The sequence below is a fragment of the Neolamprologus multifasciatus genome, chromosome 11, assembly GCF_963576455.1.
Source record: "Neolamprologus multifasciatus chromosome 11, fNeoMul1.2, whole genome shotgun sequence".
NCBI lineage: Eukaryota > Metazoa > Chordata > Actinopteri > Cichliformes > Cichlidae > Neolamprologus > Neolamprologus multifasciatus.
Genome location: NC_140449.1, coordinates 8,096,976 through 8,118,277, shown reverse-complemented (window position 1 = coordinate 8,118,277; position 21,302 = coordinate 8,096,976). Strand labels below are relative to the sequence as shown.

The 21,302-nt window shown below is 41.7% G+C and overlaps 2 protein-coding genes across 7 annotated transcripts; one reads left to right on the top strand and one right to left on the bottom strand.

The window, feature by feature from the left end:
- The first annotated feature begins 3,224 nt into the window (after positions 1-3,224).
- ubxn11 (UBX domain protein 11) lies at positions 3,225-7,705 on the top strand. Of its 3 annotated transcripts, XM_085177434.1 has the most exons (14): positions 3,230-3,605; positions 3,704-3,744; positions 4,098-4,193; positions 4,306-4,406; positions 4,501-4,552; positions 4,634-4,713; positions 4,795-4,861; positions 4,955-5,172; positions 5,262-5,339; positions 5,413-5,536; positions 5,627-5,730; positions 6,758-6,831; positions 7,222-7,365; positions 7,453-7,705. In XM_085177434.1, exons 1-14 carry the CDS (start codon positions 3,535-3,537, stop codon positions 7,622-7,624), a joined length of 1,422 nt encoding a protein of 473 aa, XP_085033560.1. In that variant the 5' UTR covers positions 3,230-3,534; the 3' UTR covers positions 7,625-7,705. The 3 variants fall into 3 exon arrangements, with proteins under 3 accessions (XP_085033559.1, XP_085033558.1, XP_085033560.1); XM_085177433.1 differs by having other exon boundaries at positions 3,225-3,605; positions 4,795-5,172; positions 5,265-5,339; XM_085177432.1 differs by having other exon boundaries at positions 3,227-3,605; positions 4,795-5,172.
- Positions 7,706-10,331: 2,626 nt separating this feature from the next.
- On the bottom strand, positions 10,332-20,948 carry cep85 (centrosomal protein 85). 4 transcript variants are annotated; one of them, XM_085177427.1, is made up of 14 exons: positions 20,815-20,948; positions 19,865-19,923; positions 19,629-19,760; positions 15,380-16,167; positions 13,528-13,658; positions 13,308-13,425; positions 13,006-13,191; positions 12,396-12,548; positions 12,146-12,300; positions 11,918-12,035; positions 11,432-11,482; positions 11,232-11,339; positions 10,855-11,098; positions 10,332-10,737 (listed from the first exon to the last, which is right to left on the bottom strand). In XM_085177427.1, the coding sequence occupies exons 2-14, from the start codon at positions 19,902-19,904 to the stop codon at positions 10,574-10,576; spliced, it is 2,388 nt and encodes a 795-aa protein (XP_085033553.1). In that variant the 5' UTR covers positions 19,905-19,923; positions 20,815-20,948; the 3' UTR covers positions 10,332-10,573. The 4 variants fall into 4 exon arrangements, with proteins under 4 accessions (XP_085033553.1, XP_085033552.1, XP_085033554.1 ...); XM_085177426.1 differs by lacking the exons at positions 19,865-19,923; positions 20,815-20,948 and having other exon boundaries at positions 19,629-19,858; XM_085177428.1 differs by lacking the exons at positions 19,865-19,923; positions 20,815-20,948 and having other exon boundaries at positions 10,855-10,993; positions 19,629-19,858.
- Positions 20,949-21,302: the final 354 nt, after the last annotated feature.

Sequence of the window (21,302 nt, the reverse complement as noted above, 5' to 3'; positions counted from 1 at the left end):
TTGCTAGCAAGAGACAGAGAGAGGCGTTGAAAGGCTGCTCCAACAGAACGTATTGTTTTTGGAGGAAAACACGAACACGGTGTACAGTCGAGTCTTAATAGCTTACTTACAACTGGGCTCGTCAGGCACTCTTCTTGGCTGCAGTGGTTATTATTATATTTACATGCTTCCAGCTCCCGTTTTTGCTCGATGACAGCTCGTACTTTTCCTTTTTCTCCCTCCCTCGCTCACAGACACATAAAGGGTATGGCAGTCCATTCTCCCTGCAGCACGGACTACACTGCCTATGATGCTACATTCTTTAGAGCTATGCCTGTAGCATTCTGCCTATTAGCTTAGCACAACAACAACAGGCGCTCTCTCACCCAGGAAACACGCAGAGAGAGAGCGTCACCCTGTAACCATGGCAACCGTAACGCTGCCACCTGGAACAACAGAACGTAGCTGTCAAACAAAACCCAAACAGTCCTGACCCGCGACAATATGAAACAGGAAAGTACCGCCGTGTAATCCATTTATTTCAACAAAGTAACTGTATTCTAAATACCACCTTTTTAAACGGTAACTGTAACGGAATACAGTTACTCATATTTTGTATTTTAAATACGTAACGGCGGTACATGTATTCCGTTACTCCCCAACACTGGTTATACAATTGTGTACCTTGGGTTCAAATACAGCTTAATGGTATCAAAGCTTGTCATTATATGTAATTATATATATATAAAGTGATACACATGTTGAACCTGATCCACAGCACATGTCAGTCCATCATTCAGAGGAATGGTGGCTTTGTCATTCTGGACTGAAACTGTCGGACCTCTTTTTAATGTATACCATTGTGCATTTGACCCAGACAGCCTCCTTTCATCAGGCAGTCCTGTTCGAAGCTCATCTCACCCTAAAGAAGTAGGTTACAACTAGGGCTGCCACGATTAGTCGACTAGTCACGATTACGTCGACTATCAAAATCGTCGAGGACTAATTTAATAGTCGATGTGTCGTTTGAAGCTTTGTAAGATCCCAAAAGACACATGAATTAGTAGGATTTAAGAGTGTAATAACGGACTGAAACAGGAGATGGCAGCACTGCATGTACAAGGATGCAAGGATGACGGAAACAGTGTGGACTTTATACGTTTTTAAATTGTGTTGATAGGCCACGTAAAACCAGAGTTATGATAAAAAAAATTATATGCAATGTTTGTTCTTTTTTCCTGAATACTATAGTTGTTTATATTTATTGTGGGAACTGCGTTGTATAAGGAAAGCGCTCAAAAGCAGCTCCGCCTGTGAGCAAAAACAAAACCAAAAAACTCCACCCTTTCCTATTGGTGGAAAAATGTACCATGTCGACCAATCAAAAAACTGTTATGGCAACATGGCATTTAGTTGTTTAGGAAGGGGGGAAGTTTTAGAAGCAGTTTATTAAAAGTAGTGTAACATAAATGTAAATGCTGTAATTTGATTATTTTAGTAAACCATGTAACTTGGATGGATTTGATGCTCGTGTGACCACAGTGCACACGTCTGCTGTTGCTCACAGTGGTCCACGGACGCTCAGGGAGTTCGTGTGTTGCTCAGACACGTGAAAAATTAGAGGGAACATTGCCTTGGTCCACATTACATCATAAAAATTTTTATTTGTTCAAAGTAATGAACAAATTACAGAGCTGCTAGTTTTAGGTCCTGTTGTTAGATTCTGAAAATAACACACAAAATGTGTTCAACTGTGCAACACATCAAGTGTGTTAAGCTTTTTTACACATCTTTTCAAAGTTTACACATTTTCTTACACGTGTTATGTAAAAAATTCACACAAAATGTGTTAATAGTGTAACAACACATTTTTTTGTGCAAGTTGGGTCTTATTCAGTTGATATCCTGTTAGATTCTGCACAATAACACAATAACAGAAGGACTATGAATTAAAAAACTGTCATATAAAAGCAACTCTATTACGAGTTTGTATTTAATCCAGATGTATGGAGAGCCAGTGTGACGTTTTTAATTGCTTAATATAACATGGACAGTATTTATGTAGTTAAGAGACTGAAACAATGGTGTAAACAATACTGAAACAAACTTACTTTGGAGGATTCTAGTCAACATGATTAAGCCTTTGTCTCAAGTTTCATAATTAGTGTAAACTAGTGTATTAAACTGAAAACCGTGGTTATTAATTCTGAATTATTCTTAGGTTATACAAGTAATTAGATTGCTTCTGAAGGTACTATTTTATTGTGTATCCAGTTGAATATGTGCTTTAAATATGACTAATAATGTGCATTAAACGCACAGATGATCACTAAACCACTAATTACTTTCCACAGTAATTTGTTTGCACAACAAAACCTTTTATTTTTGGAGATCTGTGACGTAAATGTACCTGTCTCTAAAGGGCTTTGGACCAACTTCTGTACTATAGGTTATAAATAAAATAAATGTGGCAGTCAACAGAAAAGGTGTTTTTATTTTTTCTTTTCCCCCAAAAAATTTAATACAATCCAGTGGGCTCCATACTGAACTTAGAGAATAGGGCAAAAAAAAGTATCAATCTAATGCGCTAGTGTCGATCTGATACTAATACAAGCTTTGGTATTGATATTTTGATCAATCTGCCCACCTCTACCATAAATGGTAAATGGACTGGTTCTTATATAGCGCTTTTCTACTCTTCTGAGCACTCAAAGCACTTTACACAACTTGTGCATTCACCCATTCGCACAAGCACATTGTTCTAAGTGCTTTCTAAGTAACATTCACACACATTCATACTCCGATGCATCGGAGAGCAATTTGGGGTTAATATCTTGCCCAAGGATATTTGGCATGCAGACTAGGGGAAGCCAGGAATCGAACCACCAACCTTCCGATCAGTAGATGACTTGCTCTACCGCCTGAGCGATACAGACCAACATGTCTGTATGACAAAGTTGGGAAGAAAAAATGTTATGTCATAATTGCTGTCATAATTTCTGAGTATCCATGGTTAACAGCATCTAAATAGTAAAGGCAAATTTAGGAAACACCACTCATCAATGTTTGTTTATCTTTCATGAAAAAAAGGCTTTTTTATTTTGTTTTTCTGTCTCATTAGTTTCCCAACATGACATCACCAGTGCTTACATTTCATAATACATCTTATTATGATGAATAAAACATTAAATATTTATGACTTCTCACATTAAAAAAAACTACAATCACTTAGTTTGGAAATGAAATAATAATTTCTTTATTTGTATTTCGTTTTTAAAACGTTTATAATGTAAACGTCTACATTCTATAATTTTTTTCTATGAAACAGAGGTAGTAGAATTTTAAAGTGAGACCAGAAAGAGCGACCTCCTCTGGATGAAACAGGCACTTCTGCAGACTTCACTTAGTACGTTACATTGTTGCTATTGGAAACGGACTCCACACAAACTGAGAAAACACCGGAAATCCCTCTGAACCTCTGTTATAGTTCATGCTCTGAACAGAAAGAAGTCCAAAGAAGAAATAAGTGTGGGATATTCAGGCTTTGGATTTAAAATGAGCTCTCCTTTGTCGATGCTAAAGAAAACCAAACGCACTCCTCTGCAGGGCGCTCACAAAGAGCAAGGGTAGGTGATTAACTCCACACAGGTAGAAACTGGACTGTAGTTTTATTGTGCAGAATAAACGTATCGATCATGTCGCCACACTTTTCTTCGACCTGCAGGAGCAAATCAAAAGTTCCTTTCAGGAGGAATCTGCTGAAAGGTAACGATGCACTCACAGATCACCAGCAGCGCTGCAAGTACAGAATAAATAAATACATCCCAGCTAGAACTAGAACTACTTTCCTTTTAAACCCTTCAAATTAAAGCTGAAAGTCTGCACTTTAGTCACACTGTGATTGTTTGATTTAAAGTGTGTGGAGATCTAACAGTATTCATGTGTCCACAACATAAATAACTTAAACTGTGATGAGCAAAATGCAGCAAATCCTCACATTTGACGAATAATAACAATTATATGTTACTGGAGAAACTGATCATAAGTTTATCAGGTAACTTTTTCAGTGGAAAAAATAACAAAACAACTTTTATAACCATGATACTTTTTGTTTTTAGAATTTGAGGCTGAATTGACCGATCAGTCTTCTGATTACTCTCACACTCCAACCAATGAAGCCTCCACCTCAAATACGGGAGCTCCATTAAAGAAAGGTAGGCATTAACACAATGCTTCATATTCCAGTGTCAATATATCTTCTTTTATTTATCACACACAAAATAATTATACGTTTTATTTTTCTAATACTTAACTGCTGGTTTTCAGGGTGTCCTCCGACCAACTTTGACCTCATGTCTGCCATGATGCAGCGAGTGACCCTCCTGGAGAAAACAGTGAGGAGCCAGGCAAAGGAGATAGAGCGCAAAGTGAGCATGCAACCCCTTCAACGAATACCAAAACTGCCAGCCATCCTTTAAACATATTTAAACCTCTCTTTATGGTTTTGTCATTCCTCCCAAGGATAAACAGATTTCAGATTTAGAGGAGAAGCTGAGGGTTCAGGAGAAGTCAGGTAATTACCTACAGCAGGCACAGACTTGAGTTCGAATTATGTTAAGTCAATCAAAGCGTTTTCATGATTGTGTGGATTTAGGAAGCACGCATGACCCGAGGAGCAGAGATGATCTCGAAAGCCGGTGCCAACAACTGCAAAATCAAGTGCATGAGATGGAGGTGAGTAAGGTGTGTTCAGAAAGTATGAGATCATGATTTTATCAGTGTGGAGGTTTCACTGAGCTGCTGTCGTTGTTGCAGGACTTTCTGAACGATTATGGTTTGATCTGGGTGGGAGATACAGACTCTGGTGATCCTGCAGAGCGAGGTAGATCCACCAGTCCTGCAGACCTGCAATCCCTCCGTGTCTTTTGTATGTTAAAGCTGTGCTGTTTTTGTTTTGTTTTGTTGTCTTCTGCAGAGACTTCTGGTGGCAGAGGCTTCCACATAAACTTTGATCTCGTGCTGCAGAGGATCAGAGAACTGAACGTCCTCCTAGGGGAAGGAGAGTCTTTTGTGCAAATGACAGCGACAGGAGCACAGCTGGCAAAAAAGGATCCAATTCCACTGAGGCTCTACAGGAATGGCATCGTAATGTTTGATGGTCCTTTCCGCTCATATCAGGAGCACAGCACCCAGGTTAGCCACACTAAAAAAAGGAAAATGAAAGTCTATATTAAACTGGAATCTTTCCTTGGTTAAAAGTAATCAACTCTTGGTCCCTGCAGCAGTGCATGCAAGATCTAATGGATGGCTATTTTCCATCTGAGCTTCAAGAAAGATTTCCGGATGGTGTACCTTTTGAGGTGAGTCTCAGTTTCTTCTTCTTATTTTGTTTTTGGGAACAATCGAGTGTCTTCACAAAAATTCTCTTTGCAGCTTCATGACAGGCGATACGAGGAATTCAACTCTAGGCTCCCGTGGGAAACGTTTCCTGGTGAAGGACAGGCTGTTTGTGGGGACAAAGATGAATCAGCAAGCTCGCTGAGTTCTCACTTCCCTGGTCTGTTCTGCAAACGTCACCCTGATCAAAGCCACGGTGCAGATCCTCAGAGACTTTGCTGTCATTCTCATGTTTTCTTCTGATTCAAAGGCAAGAAGCTGACCACAGATCAGTTCCTGAACAAGTTGCCGAAGTTGGTGGTGAAGGCCGGCCGAGTGATTGATATCAGGAACTCGCTGAGGGCAAAGCTGCAGGTGAGTCAGCAATTATCTGTTTGTACAAATATACAGATGAGGACAAAATTACCAGCCACCCTACAAAGTTTAAAAGCTTCGTCAACATTTTTCTGAGTGCTTTTTTTTAAACAGACCAAGGAATTTTTAACATAACATTTGTAAACATTGTAGTTTTCTTTATAAAGCATCAACTATTATTACCATTTCAGAAAAAAGCAAAAATTACCAGGATCAGTATTATTAGTTCCCTGAAAAACCATACCAGGCGCTACTGCTGTGCAATGATGAGCTTTAACGTTGTAAAGCTAAGAAGTTGAAACTGAGAGTTAGCTTCCAATTTTCTCACATTATAAAAACTTCAAGCTGTCACCTGAGAAAGCATGCTACCAAAAACAAAAGAAATCCATTCAGACTTACTCGAGTCGTGAATTATAGTCTTAAAGAAGATAATCACTAGAATCCTGCACAGGAATGGACTGCAAAGCTGCAGAACAGATAACTTCACGCCAAACTTCACTGAAGGACAACCTGGAGAAAGATTTTAGATACTAGTAGCGCATGCTTTGATCAGATGAGACAAAACTAGAGCTCTTTGGCCAAAGAGAAGCTTTTTATGTTTGAAGAAAGAAGTGAGAGACATAAAGTAAAGAACAACGTCCCCACAATGAAACACAGTGGTGGCAGTATTATGTTGTGTCTGGAACTGGGAATCTCTTCAAGGTGGAAGGAATCATAATAAAAGGATATGTGAAGATTTGGGATCAAAATCTCAAGCAGTCACCAGTAAACCTGTGTCTGGGTTGTTGCTTTGTCTTTAAGCATGACAGTGCCCCAAAACATAGTCACCCCTAGTGAAGACCAGGCTCCAGAAGGCCAAAATCAACATTAATTGTCATTAATGTCATTAAAGGCCTGCACAAATCTCTGATTTCAGTTCCACTGTTTCTCTGTTTAGCAACACTTGGGAAAATCTTTATAGAGGACCTAATGGTTAAGTCCTCATGTATATATAAGACAGCACTGATAATCAGTGTGCTTCTACCAGGGTACATCTGATGTGGACAGCAGCAGTTCAGTGACACTGATAGATACACCGTCACTGCAAGCGAGTACTGAGAGGTAAACCAAATGTTCTCTTTTATTTTTTATGTGTATAGCATAAATATTTGTCTAATCTGCCAGTTAACAGACTTACCAGAGGGTGTCAGTCATCACAAACTCATGCTGTGCAAATAAGCATGGCTTAAAAACATTTGTCATACCAACTGAATACCACATGGAAAAAAATGACAAGTACAAAGTGGGTTAAAGGAATTTAAGAACACCACACTTGATGTAAGACCTGCTTAAATCCCGATTTGGCCACTGATCGTCCAGATTGTAGAGATTACTGTATGTGCTGATCTGAAAATGAGGGCAGCCATCAGCTGGTGACCGTGTTTATGATGCAACGCTCCGGTTTTCACCCACATTTTTCTAACAACCATAATGCGTCACGGCTGCCACCAGACTGCAGGCTTTCAGCGCCTACCAGCCTGCCTGTAACGTCATCACTCTCAAGGTGAAGTCAGAAGACGGGAGTCACACTTACATGGTGAAAATGTCCCCGTCGGAAACAGTCGGTGACCTGCGGAGGTACCTGGACAAACACAGGTGAGGACACATCTCAATGCACTGACCGCACCGCTGCTTTTACAATCACGTGACCCAGCCTGCTGTTTGTTTGTCGCTGCACTACAGAAGGGGCGGCGTGCCCAGTTATGACATCATCAGCGCACACCCACAGTGCAACTATGATGATGACGGTCAGACGCTCCAGTCGCGTGGAATCGTGACAAACGCCACTCTACTGCTGCGACAGAGGAAGCCCGATCCTTCACTGGCCGACGTCAACAAAGATGTTAAAGATTAAAGAATTACTTTTATCTTGTTACATCAGTGCTGTTCACAGCAGAGCGGAGCGTGAGCAGAAGTAAAGGTGTTACTAATGTTATTAATGACGACTGTGTTCTGTGACGGTGAGGCCAAAAGCATTCACAAACCCATGACACTGAAATAAAATCACAATGAGCCATTATTCCTTTTGTTTCTTATACCTTTGCTCTTATCTTAACAGGGACACAGCTCATTAACACCAATATCTAATCAGATAATTACATGGCAGCAATTCAGGTCAAGCTGACCTGCTAAAGTTCAAACAGATCATCAGAACGGTTAGTGCCAGATGGGCTGGTCTGCTGGGATTTTGCACACAACCATCTCTAAAGTTCAGAGACAACGTTCAGTGAGCAGCAGTTCTCTGGGTGAAATAGGAGAAACAGAATGACTGCTTAGAGCTTATGGGAATGGAGCAGTAACTTGTTACAACCAAAATATGCAGAAGAGCATCTCTTAACACACAACACACAGAACCTTTAAGCAGGTGGGCTACAGCAGGTGAGGACCACACCGGCTGCTGTCAGCTGAGACCAGGACGCTGAAGTTACGATTAAGACGTCGGGGCGATCTTGGCTCAAGAGTTGGGAGTTTGCCTTGTAATCGGAAGGTTGCCGGTTTGAGCCCCGGCTCGGACAGTCTCGGTCGTTGTGTCCTTGGGCAAGACACTTCACCTACCGCCTACTGGTGTTGGCCAGAAGGGCCGATGGCGCGATATGGCAGCCTCGCTTCTGTCAGTCGGCCCCAGGGCAGCTGTGGCTACAACTGTAGCTTGCCTCCACCAGTGTGTGAATGTGAGAGTGAATGGATGGATGACTGGGTATGTAAAGCGCTTTGGGGTCCCTAGAGGGGATTAGTAAAAGCGCTATACAAGTACAGGCCATTTACCATTTATCAAGACTGGAAAAATGTTGCATGGTCTGATGAGTCTCAGTTTCTGCTGCAATACTTCGATGATACGGTCAGAATTCTGAGTAAACATAAAAGTAAGGTTCAGGCTGCTGGCGGTAGGACATAATCTCCTAATTTGTGTCTTTTAAATGACAATGGCTTCACTGGACTCATTATGAATGTGCAGCTGACACATCTGCAGGAACAGTCTGGTCTTTTCATTCTTTCTCTGCAACGTTAAACAAATAAAAGCAATCTGAGACCAATTAAAACAAAACCAAGTGTCGAAAATCTTTATTTCTAAAATATGCAAATACAAACAAGGACAAAAGTATGAAAATATAAACATATTTTTTCCCTTTTGCAAAACATTTGAGATGTTAAGGCATGCGGAGCCCGACTTTTCAAAGAGAAATCTTGTGCTACTCAAGTTTAAAGGTCCCATGAAATGAAAAATGGCTTGTGTGTCCCTGGGTGGTGTTCAGAATAATAAAAGTCATTGTTGCATATTTTTATGTTAAAATCCCTTTCTCTTCCCATAAAGTGTCATGTTTTTTTGTTTTGTTTTCCCCTTTCAAATGGCTTATCTCACCATCAGGACAAATACAAAAACTCCATTCACTTCGATGTGACCCGTGATTATGGGGTGATCCAGCCAACCCCTCCACAGTCACCTCCACAGTCAAAACGCCTGAAGGAACATCCCATCTCATCACACCTCAAACCACAAAGAAATAATACAATCGAACAGACACTTCATGGGACCTTTGCACGCTGTGGATGCTTGCTGAGACACGTTAGCACATTATTATAGCAACAACACGTTAGGAAGACCCAGAAAACTTTCACACTGAGTTTTCAATGCAAACAAAAAAACCCTAAAATAACAATAAATAATACTGAAGATTAATACTGTTTCTCATTCATACATTTACTCAAACAGTTCACCGCTCTGCTTGAATGCGAGTCTGCTGTCATCGACATGAAATCTACGCTAAATCCTACTCAGACTTTCACCATGTTTTAATCATCTACCAGGGCCAACTCGAGCTTTGCAACACGTTTTTTTTTTCCTACTACATTCAGTGTCAGAGGGAATGTATTGACTGTCCTACTGGTTGACACACTGAGTGAACGGTTATACTGGAAGAGTCATCTGCAATCAGCCCTTTGTGGTTGGTCTGGGATGAAATTAGCATTGCAGTTGCAAACGCGACAGAAAGGCACATGTTGGTAATTCATTCAGGAGGAAGCCTGCAGCAGCGAGGAGTGCTCGCACACGTGCACGACTGCTTCGACCGGTGTTTCTTTGGTATACGGTAGGCCTGTTGGTGTGAGAAGCTGATTTGGTATTAAACCTCTTTTAGTTATTATGCCTCATACCTCACAGCAGAGTCCAGTATTACAGTGTTCACCATTTCAAATGGCGCATTAGTAACATTTCCTTGCAAAGTCATTAAAAAAAGGAAGAAAAGAAAAAAAAGCAAAAATAAAAAAGCAAAGGTTAAATATTTTCAGTTGATTGTCAACTACTTCTCAGATAATTCCCCTTTGGAGGGAAATTCAATTTTAAATAAGTTAATATTTGCAGGACCTCTACACAAAGAGTTTTCCACCAAAGTGGAATAAAAAGTATAAGACTGTTTTGGTAACTGACAGCATCATGTCGTCATTATTATAAAAACAAAAAAAAAAACCCACACGTGCGCACGCAAACACACAGACACACAATGCTTAAGGATCAAGTATTAGAGGTAAGTTATTTTCTGTTAGCCCTTGGACTGAAATAGATGAACTCACTGGGATGGGGGCGGGGAGGTGGGGGCTCTGAGCTACAGGCAGGCTTGAGACTCGACATGCACTCAGTCGAGAAGTAGAAGCTAAACCATATGGGCTTTCCTTTGTCCTCGTTTCAAGGAAATTATAGTCCAGTCCTCTGACATTCAGGAACAAAGCGTGGAAGAAAAGCCTGTTAAGAGTCCTCCGAGATGAAGAGGTTCCTGCAAGTTTCCTCCATCGTGGCTGGTTGTCGAGGTTACTGAGTTATGCAGTTTTCTCCCATGTCCTGAGCGTAACGGTCCAGTATTACGTTACGCAGCTCCTCGACATCGCGCCGGAGCTGCTGGACTTCGACCAGCTTCTTCTGCAGCACCTCAGGATTCATCCAGTCCTCGCCGTGCTCCGCCACGGATGGGGGTGCTGGAAAAACAATGCATAATTGGTTCATCTCATTCCATTACATTTAATTTAAACATCAAATTCAACACTACAATGAAAAAGATGAAGGTCAGAAATAAAAACTCGAGTAGTGCTTACAAGTGAGGCCAAGGAGCAGGGACAGGTTGGGGTCTTGTCCCTGGGCTCGCTGGGTTAGGATGCTGCACAGTGAGCGCAGGTCACTGAGGCAGGAAGCAATCTCAGCATGCAGTCTCTTTGTGAGATTAGCCCCAGCTGGCTGCAGGACAGAGGAAGCCTGGTTAGTGCACTTTTGCTCTGGATCGCTCATCTGCTCCTGCAGCGTCAAATTCTGCTCCATTAGTTCCTGGTTCTGGGTCGACAGCTACAACACAATGATCGGCATCGGTGTTAGGAGCTGTCGAGCTTTATTGAGGACTCAGAGGTCTGATTTCTAAATTAAACAGAAACTGAGAAAGTTGGTGCTTTTTTTGGAGATGGTGGTTAATATAACTCACCTCCTTCATGGCTGTGTGGAGCTCTAACACGTTCTGCTCTTTGGCCAGCACCTCCTCTCTGAGAGCCTGAGAGCTACTTTCTTCCTGAGATATCTGCTCCTCCAAAGCCTGCAAAAGAAAAAAAAAAGATTTAAAAATGTTGCACGCTACAGAAACAGCAAACACGCACTCATTAAGATTCCCTGTGAAGAGATAAACACCTGGATCTGTGATCCAAGCTGTTCCATCATCCTGTGTTGCTTCTCAATAACCTGCAAAGAGAAGAAATTAGCATTAAAACAACACCAATGAGGCGTTACCGACCAGCGTGTGCTGGATATTTTCCATGTTATTGATCTAACTTGCACACATGAGCACAGCAAATTCGGTACACACTGCAGAGAACATGCTGCAAACCACATAATACAGTCATTTCCCAGAGAGATACACACTTCTCTGTAAATCTAACTCATCTGAACATGAACTTCCTCTAAGCTCAGGAGTCATCTGAGGTCAATGCACAAAGTGGGTTCTTTCTGCATCTTTACTTTGGGATAGAAATTACTTTTTAATAAACCTACATACAAATAGTCCTTAGTTATTCTAGTTTATCCAGTGATATTTACACTTCGAATCCTGTCTTTGTGTTCTGCCCTGATCTGAAAAGGTGAACCTTCTTTGCACATGTAAGACCACACCAAGCAGACCTTTTTGAGTCTCTGCTGCTCCTCTTTCAAACTGTTGTTCTCTCCTCTAAGCTTCTCAAAATCCAGAGAAGGGAGTCTGGCTCCATCCTCCAGGCCCTGCTGTACCCGCTGCTGCATACTAATGAAGACAAAAATAAAAACGCAGAGCACTCATTATGCACAGTTATGTTTTCTTTTTACACTGAGAGCGAGGAGAAATAACATGCCTACAGAGAGGAGTACACATACTCAGTAATGGTGGTCAGCAGGTCCCTCTCCCTGCGTTTCTGCTCCTCCAGGTATGCGTCTTTCTCCTTCAGCTGCGAGTTTGTCGTTGCCAGACAGTCGTCCAGTTCTTTTACTTTCCCTTCTAGCTCTGCTACCTGATGTTCAGCTTCCAACAGCTTATTTTAAAAAAGCAAACAAACATGAGCAGGTTTAATGATTAACACATGTGCACCTGAGCAAACGAAAAGGAGTTAAGGTTTAGTGTCCTAACCTGTTTGTTCTGGTTCTGGTAGTCCTCCAAGGTGGGCAGGTCAGCGAGGTAGCGCTCAAGAGTCTCAATACGCTGCTGGTTCTCCCTCTTCAGTTCCGACTCCTTCTGACACTTTTTCTTCAAGTTGCTGATGTGCTTGTCTCGACTGCGGATCTGCAAACATAAACACACGTTAATCTGATAACATTCTCCAAATGTGCCGCTCAATACTGATTACAGCCCTTCTCAATCATCTGATGATGAATAAAGGAAAATGACAAACCCATCGTTACTTTTTAGTTTCAAAGAAGTTTGTTTAATGAAAAGAGGAAGCGTACAATTTTTATCTACACCATATTGTTTCTTGTGTGGGAGACAACAACTTCCCACGTGATGTCCTTGGGCTCAAGGACGTCAAGTGTTTTGCTCTGCTGTTAGCTAATATCAAATACTGGGACATGCTAGAGCAAAGTATTTGGCAGGGTTTTTATTTATATTACAAAACAACAACAACAACAAACAAAAAAACAACCATTGCATTGGCCATCATTAGGGTTTAAAAGTTTTCAGTCTCGATATTGTGGTTCTCGTGTGCATGACTCTTATAAGGACGTGTTGGGTAAGCACAAACCCTTTCTTCCTGTTTCTTCATCTCCTCTGTGTGCCTCTCGCAGGCTTCCTTCAGATTCTCGGTCAGTCGCCGCATCTCAGCCTCAACTGCCGCGAGTCTGCGCTCTGCCTCTGCTTTCTCCAGAACAACAGAGTCTGTGCGCTCTGCAAACTGCGTCCTCAAGAACGCGTTCTCCCTCTGAGCCTCCTGCAAGTCAACATCAAAGACTCAGCTGAGTAAGATATGGGTGCAGTTAATCAACATGACAGCAGTATAGTAGTCCTAAGCGTTGCTTTCTGGAGGCAGAGCATGTTTTTACTAACCTGTAGACGCAGCATATACATATCTCCATAAGAAGCTCCTCTGCCCAGGAGGGCTCCGTGAACCTGCAGCTCGCTTTCCCTCAGACGCTGCTCCAGCTGGGCCATGTGCTGCTTTTGTCTGCGATCACAACCAAGTCCAACCGTCAACAACAACACAAACATTCACAAAGCTTTGTTTTGGTAATTTAATAAAAGCAGTGAACCCATTACAAACACTTACCTCTCAATGATAAGCTCCTTCTCTTTTAGCAGGCTCTCGCTGGCTTTGACCAGCGCGTCCCACTTGCCCGACTCAGAGTGAACCGGTGTTGAGTATAGAGGTGGGTACTGACCCATTCCTCCACCCATTAGCTGTAACAAGAGAGGGAGAAATGTATTAAGTGTCAGTGTTAACTGACAGTGGCGGACAAGTGATGAGACACACCTGCATACTTTCCACTTTTTCACACAATTCAGGAGTTAGCAACAACAGATCTAGTGCTTTAAAGTACCAGGTACTGCAAACACCTCATGAATAACCTCTAGACACATCCAATTATTCATATGCAACACAAAAGTAACAACTACTTTTTTGTCAAATCACATGGTCATGGGTCACTGTGCTATGAAATAATTAGCAGTGCCAGCAGTGTTTGTTTTCCAGTAAAACTTTAGATGACTAATGTTAAGGTTGTAATGGTACTACTAGTCTTATCAACACTACTTGGTGATTTGTGCTTTAACTGTTGATGTTGTATAAGAAACAAATGAACAGGATTCAGGACAAAGACAACGATAGTGATGCTCTTCATGCATGTGTGCACTCAGGACAAAACGGTTACTTTTAATCATTAAAACCCTTCAAGCTACTGTCAGACTGCTGGAGTTTCTGCCTTTATATGCAAAAGACTTGTACTTATGACTTTAGGAACCATAATTCATTGTTTAGCTTTGTACGTGCTACACTGTGCTGCAGCTGCCAATGGCCTTCACGCACATATAGAAACAGGGAAGATGAACTTCTGATTCTAAACCCAAAATTATAAAGTTTGAAATGCAAACTGGACAATATATTATTAATAAAACAATAGTAAATGACACCAAGTTTCTTTATTTGTTCACTGCCAATAGTACAACTGGTAACATTGGAGCTGATCAGTATTCTTATGTCATCAATAAATAAGCTCTGGTACCTGTTTGATTTCTGCTTTAGTGCCAACATCTTTACATGAAATACTTATAACACATGCCATGTTTATGCTGACAACATAACAGGTTTAAAACTGCACACAGCTAGCCACCTGACAGTGACAGAACAAATAAACTGGCATAACAAATATATTCCCAAGAAACATGAAAACGAGCCTGTCATCTACTTCTTTTGTCTACTACTTCAAATAGGCTATGTATGTTGAGGACAAAAGTGCTTATTGGGAAAAGACACAAAAAATTATATCTAAGCATTTAAAATACAATAAATAACGTTACGTATTAGAAATGAGTGAATGCAGCTCATCGATCTCAGCTTTGAATCAGCAAGAGGTTGTACAGCCTGTACATATAGTATAATTACCTCTTAATACGATCAGGTTTAGCTTGTTTTTGTTCAGTGTTAGTTCCAGAAAAAACTGCATTAGTGTACTTAAGTGTTCATTTGTAAGCAAAGATTTGATAAACTGCTAAAAGTCACACTTCAAAGTGGCGCTCGGTCAGCATCTGCTCCCAAACATAACAAAAGTCAGTGTTAACAAAAGATCGAATACAGACAGCATATAATTGGTTGAAGTATTGAAATTTAAATTTTGGTTATTGATCTGTTTAAAATCCTGCTTTAAAATAAACTTAAATGTGTATTAGACCACATTTTATATGTAATTAATAAAGAAATGGGAAAATCTATACATTGTGTATAGAAGCTATTCTTTTGCCAAGTTTTAATTTTTACAAACAAACAGCTACTCCACAAATCTTCAGGTTTTTTTTACATTTTCCCAGATACAGCTGAACCCATTTAAAGCTGCCTTTTTTGCTTTGGTCTCACTTTCTTTACCAACAATCTTGCAGCAGTAGATGTTTTATATTGAGATACATACCTGCATTTGTTCCATTTGCAAGCGTAAGCTTTCCAGTTGTTTATGCTGCTGTTGCTGCTGCCAGCTTGGGAGTTCACTGCATCTGTCCTGCCGCAGCGGTTCATAACCTTTGGAGCCTGCGTGCTCTCTCAGCAGAGCCTGCGTCTGAAGGCTAAGAGGACTCGTATAAACTCCAGCAGATCCGGCCACACCAGGCTGTCCGCCCCTTTGATTAGAGGCTTCTGCAGTACCGGGAACGCCAGGCCTAGCTTCAGGCAGAACTTTATAGCTGTGCTCCAAACTTCCTCTGTAGGCCTCAGACACGTAGTCAGGACTGTCTCTAATCCCAGTCTGTAACCGGAGTCTCATGTCAGGGCATAACCCACCCAGGAGGGCTGACTGATTCAGTGTAGGTTCCACAGTAGGAGTATCAAACCTGTGGCCCTCGTCCAATCGCGTATGGTCTGTTGGGAAAAGCGAGTGGTCCAGCCCATTCACCAGACTACGGTATCGACTCAGGCAGTCGGGCTTTACCCCGACGGGATCTCCTCCCATGCCGACTTCAGCATCCAAGTTGGGCGAAGATGCTGATTTGGAGAGAGAGGAGGACTTTGACGTGGTGCCGCTTGGGGTTCTGGAGCCAGAGGAAGATCTGTGACCTGCAGCTGAGGACAGGCAGTCCTCCTGGACACATGACTGGGGCTTTGAGGCCGGGGCTCCGGCCGTGGATGGCATGACATGTGCAGTGGGTATGGGGATCTGACTGCGGATGGGCTGGAAAGAGGGGCTGCTGCTGGAACTGCAAAAATCTTTAAAAAAATAAAACAAGACAAACATTAGAAACAACATTAAGAGGATTTCTCTCACTCTACAAATGTTCCCTGTTAAATCAGTGCAGAATATCTGGAGCACTACCGCAGGCCATTTTCTCTATTTTCAGTCAGCAGTGTAAAGTAGATGCAGCAGGGTTTACTGATGGCCTACTTTGATGATGAGGTGTCACCGCTGAAAGAATTAAATGGCTTTGACTGACTCAACTCAGGGAATAGGCTTATAATAGACTTAAAGCACTGCACAGAATTAGAGCTCCGTGTTACATGACAAACATTTCCTGTGTTCACTGTGTTAATAAACCTGCTGATACCTGCCTGAAACATGTACAATTATAACCCACTATAAAAATATGTTACTGCAGTTCAGCCCCTATAATTAGCAAAATTTTGACAACACACATGGCGTACTACAGCTTCAGTAAACACAAGAGTCCACTTTACTAAGCAAGCACATACAGCAATGTTAATCTGGAAGCTTCAGAGATGATAAATGACTTTAGGAACACAGGAAAACCCAACACCAGCCATCTCCACAATCCTCAACACACGTTACACAACTGTTTTACCAGCACTACGAACCTCAGAGAAGTGTTGAAGTCTGAAAATCGGGCAGTCACTCGAACACAGCAAACGTGTTAGAGGCTGTGGCATGTTTTCTAACAACGAGCGGAAGTGAGCAGAGCGGCAGAACGCTTTAAATCAAAACACAGAACAGTCGTCTGCATTTCCTGAGAGCAACAGAACAACCTGTGAAGCCAAGACTGACAGCCGCCCGATGAGCAAGCCCAAAGCCGTATTGTCCTCCAACAGAAGACCTCGCCTTTACCGAGCCCTGAACGAACGCATACAAACAGGCACACGCAGGAAAGGTTAGGGGGTATTTATAGCCCACCTCTCAAGTTACAGAGCAATCTGTGGGTGCCGCTTATTTAAGCACCTTGCCTCCTCCCACTGAACCACACATCACACGTGTACCTCCAAAGTCAAATACTGAATGGGATACTTCTACCTCTTACCAGTTTAAACCAGAACTGATTTAAATTAAGACACCCTGAATAATCACTGCACACAAAAACAAACAGCAAACATGCCAAAATAGGGTGGGGGGAAAAAAAGAACAAACTTTTTTTTTTTAACAACACATCTGATATAAAAGAAGCCTCAAGGCTCCACTGAATCACGACTGGCTAGAACATGTCTGAACTCCTCAGCAAGAACAACCTTTGTTAGATGTTTGCTCAACACACATTCCTACCCAAAGACATAAAAACCCAAAACTTGTTCATTTGTATACCAAATCTAGTGTATTTCCCACTTCACGGTGACTCTAAAAACTCATTATCGTAGCTTTTAGTGAAAGACACTGATAAGAAATCATTGTTAACAATGTCATTATCTCTTCTGCCTGCTGGTCTGACTCTTTATCAATTCCCTCATTGATTCATGATCAATCATCCAAGTACATAGTTTTTCAGCTTAGACACAGAGGTTTTACTATGCCTGAATCTGAGCACAGTTTAGAAACAGAGTTTTGTTTTTTTAAGAAGGCCTGTGTGTGACTATGATGTGCAAAAACCTTTTTCCATGAGTTTGATGTCCCTCTATAAAATATGCAAAAGTCAGGAAATCATGAAGGCCCAGATTAAAAGGAACTGATCAGCTTGGAGCCACAAGAATGCAATGGACTGGACAATTTGATACTGGTGCTAAACTGGAAGCAGTTTAATTCCAAACCCTAATTAACTGCTATATTTATAGGCACTGCCATCAGTCTAGGTGGTTGGAAAAAAGCCTAATAGCTGCATTACTATATTAAAGCCGGTTTCCCACATGCACTATAGCCTGGAACGTTTCTAGATATTATCCAATGAAAAGTCTCTCAGCTCCAAGTTTGCCTATGTGAGAACAGAGTGGACAACTGTCTGTTGAAGGAGAGCACAAAACTGTAGACAATGTTTAACCAGCTTCTCCCAACAATGTCTGGAGACTTCTCTTTTGTATTTTAATTTAACCTTTATTCAACGTAACAAACTGACATCTTGAGAATATGATATGAGCCAACGCAGGAAACCAAAACTTCCAGAGAAAAATCCAGAAAAGCACTCAAACTACTCAGGATTGTACAGTGGGTCAGTGCTGCTAGTTTAGCTCTGTAATAGCTTACAACTATTGCTATAAACAAAATTTGTTCAGGGAACACAACTCAATATATGAACATGTGGAGGGTTGGACAAAATAATGCAAAACTAGCAATAAGTGTATCTAATAACAAGCCTGCCAACCATTCGCTTGAATACAGCTCTGACCGTTATAGGAATATTGTCTTACAAGCGCCGAGCTCAGCGATTAACATGTTCAGGAGGTGTAAGATAACCCTGGCCACCTCGATGGCATCTGCTTTCATTTATTTCAAAGACAGAACGCATGCATCTACTAGCACTAATAACTGGTATTTACTGGAAGTTTGAACGTTTTGGTTGTTTCTTATTGTATCTTTGCTTGTGTGTTATTTGTTTATGCTCCACTGACTGTACTGCTGTCTTTCTTGGCCAGGACACTCTGAAGACATTTTTTCCTGGTTAAATAAATTTAAAAAAAAAAAAAGTTCTCCACAGGTTCTCTCAAAGCTAACTGATAAAAAGCCAGGAGCAGAGATTGTTTAATTCACCATAGTGACAGGGAGAGCACCAAAATAACCATCAGTTTACTCAGTGTGCTGGGACACCATCACCTCACTAATATTTTTCCTTGTCCTTGACAATTGCCTGGCAATCCACCCATAAATACCAGCCCAAAGCCTACAGTGCTGCTACTCTGCAGCCTATTATTTCGTAATGTTTCCTTTGGAAACAGGGACCACCCATCCCAGCTGGCCATCCATTAAACACAGCCTTTCAGTCCATTATTTTTTCCACTAGTGCATGCACACACAAGCTATCAAACCATTGGGAGATTCCTATTTTAAACATAACAATGTGAAAGCAGTGATATTCCTGCCACAGGCAAGGTACAGCCATGGCATTCAAACATCTCCTCTCACTTAACCTCAACTCTGGAGCAGTACAAGCTGCACCTTGGGTCAGTTTTGGCTGGGGAGTATCTCTGTAAATGTCCCAGGCATTAGCGGTGAATCATGAACATTTTATCACCCTATAAATAGACCTAGAAACAACACCATGGACAACACAGTGTGTTCCAGCTTCATCTCCCCAAAATTGTTGAGTGCCAAGCATTACCTAATTTAAATATTTCATGACTGCGCTCAACTTTCTAGTGAGCAATTTTAAAGAACAGAGGTTTAAGGGTGCACAACCATTAGAAAAACAAACGCAGCACTGTTTAATGGATGTGTTCAGGTCACTGCAGTGAGACAGTCTTCAAAACAATGTTACACAACAGGCACTACAGGCAGAGGAAGAACAAGCAAAAGTCATCACCTTCTGCACTGTCAGATGCTGATGTGCCAAGACCAGTGTCCCCGCTGTCCGATGTTCCGGGCCGGCGGCCAAAACGGCTTTGGAACTTCTCTGACACAGCTGGCGTCTGCCACTCCATGTCAGCAAACCGGGCTAATGCACATTTGTGAAAAGGGACAACGACAGCAGAGCAGAACATCAACACATGTGGAAATGATGCAGGGCTTATGCATGGTGACAGCAGCGTGTCAACTTACCCGCTGGTTTGGATTCAATATATCTCTGCGAGGTGGTCATTCCATAAAAGACCAGTTACCTGTGGAGACAAGGAATTAGCATTATTGTATGGTACGGGACACTGAACAGGTGATCAAACTCATGGAATAGCTTTAAATTGGAATATGTGTAAAACTCTGCCTCACTTAAACAAACAGCTGAACAACTAATGATCTATTTTAAACAATAATTTGACAGAAGCTGGCAGACTTTTGTGCCCACCGTAGAAAGCCTGTCTGCACATAGTAATTATGAACTGGACGGTCACGGGCTAGGACACAGCAGCTGTTAGCTACTGACTGATCTGCTCGTCTATCAAATTCATCTGCCCATCAACAACCACCACACACACTTTTCTGGGTAGCAACAAAAATAACAACACGAGCACATGTCTTCTCGTTACATAATGTCTTACACAAACATCTCTATCCCTACGGGAACCCTATAGGAACTTCCAAATCGATGGTGACAAAAGAATGTAATGATGGTGGGCACCAAAAGGCTAAGACACCCCCCACTGTTGTTCAAACTAATCCTTTTCTGTAGCTAATTCTTAAAGGAAACTACTGATGCCAGGGAACGCTTTAAGCTAAACACGAGTACAAGCTTAACTGAATGTACTAAAAGTATTTTTGTTAGTCGGCCGAATGAGCCAATCACTGCTATCCCAATCTACCTATTTTGTTAAAAAGAAAAACACACACACACAAACAACTCGTTTAAGATTTGAGCAGCGATGCCCTACACCGTTAAGCATTTTAGCTAATCCACGACAAATCCGTTTCCGCCGAACAAGCTAGCTAACAGCTAACACCGCTACGGTTTGCTTAGACTCCTGAGTTCACATCCACGATACATATCTGACTTCAGCCTGCCGTGCACACTATCGTAGATAAGCCGGTTCTCCACGCTGAAAGAACGGCTACTTTACCTTCGGTTTCAGATAAGGACTGAATACAGTGATAAATCTCGGTCTCGGGCTCTGAATCTGAACCCTTCGCCGCCGCTGCTGCTGCTGCTGTTGTTCCGCTAGCCAACTGATCTCCTCTGATGGCAGACAACCCCGCAAAGACACAGTGGAAGCTTGTTTAATATTACAGCGCCGCCCGCTAAATTCGGGGAGTGGGTGCTGCTTCACAAACCGCTGCGGAGTTTTCTGCATACACCTTGTTACACCTCCACTGATGGTACACACCGACTTCAAAACTATGGGTGCTGGTGTAATATCGTGAAATATTACCCTGACGGCCAGATTAATTCACAGAATTTTTATCTGTCATGTGACCAAAAACCACTACAGCAACACACAACGAACGCATCCAACCAAGTTGCACAGAGAAGGCAAGAATAACCTAGAAGACTTTCGCAAGGGTTAAAATGCGTTGAAGCCATTTTTAAAATACCTTAAATTGGACTACA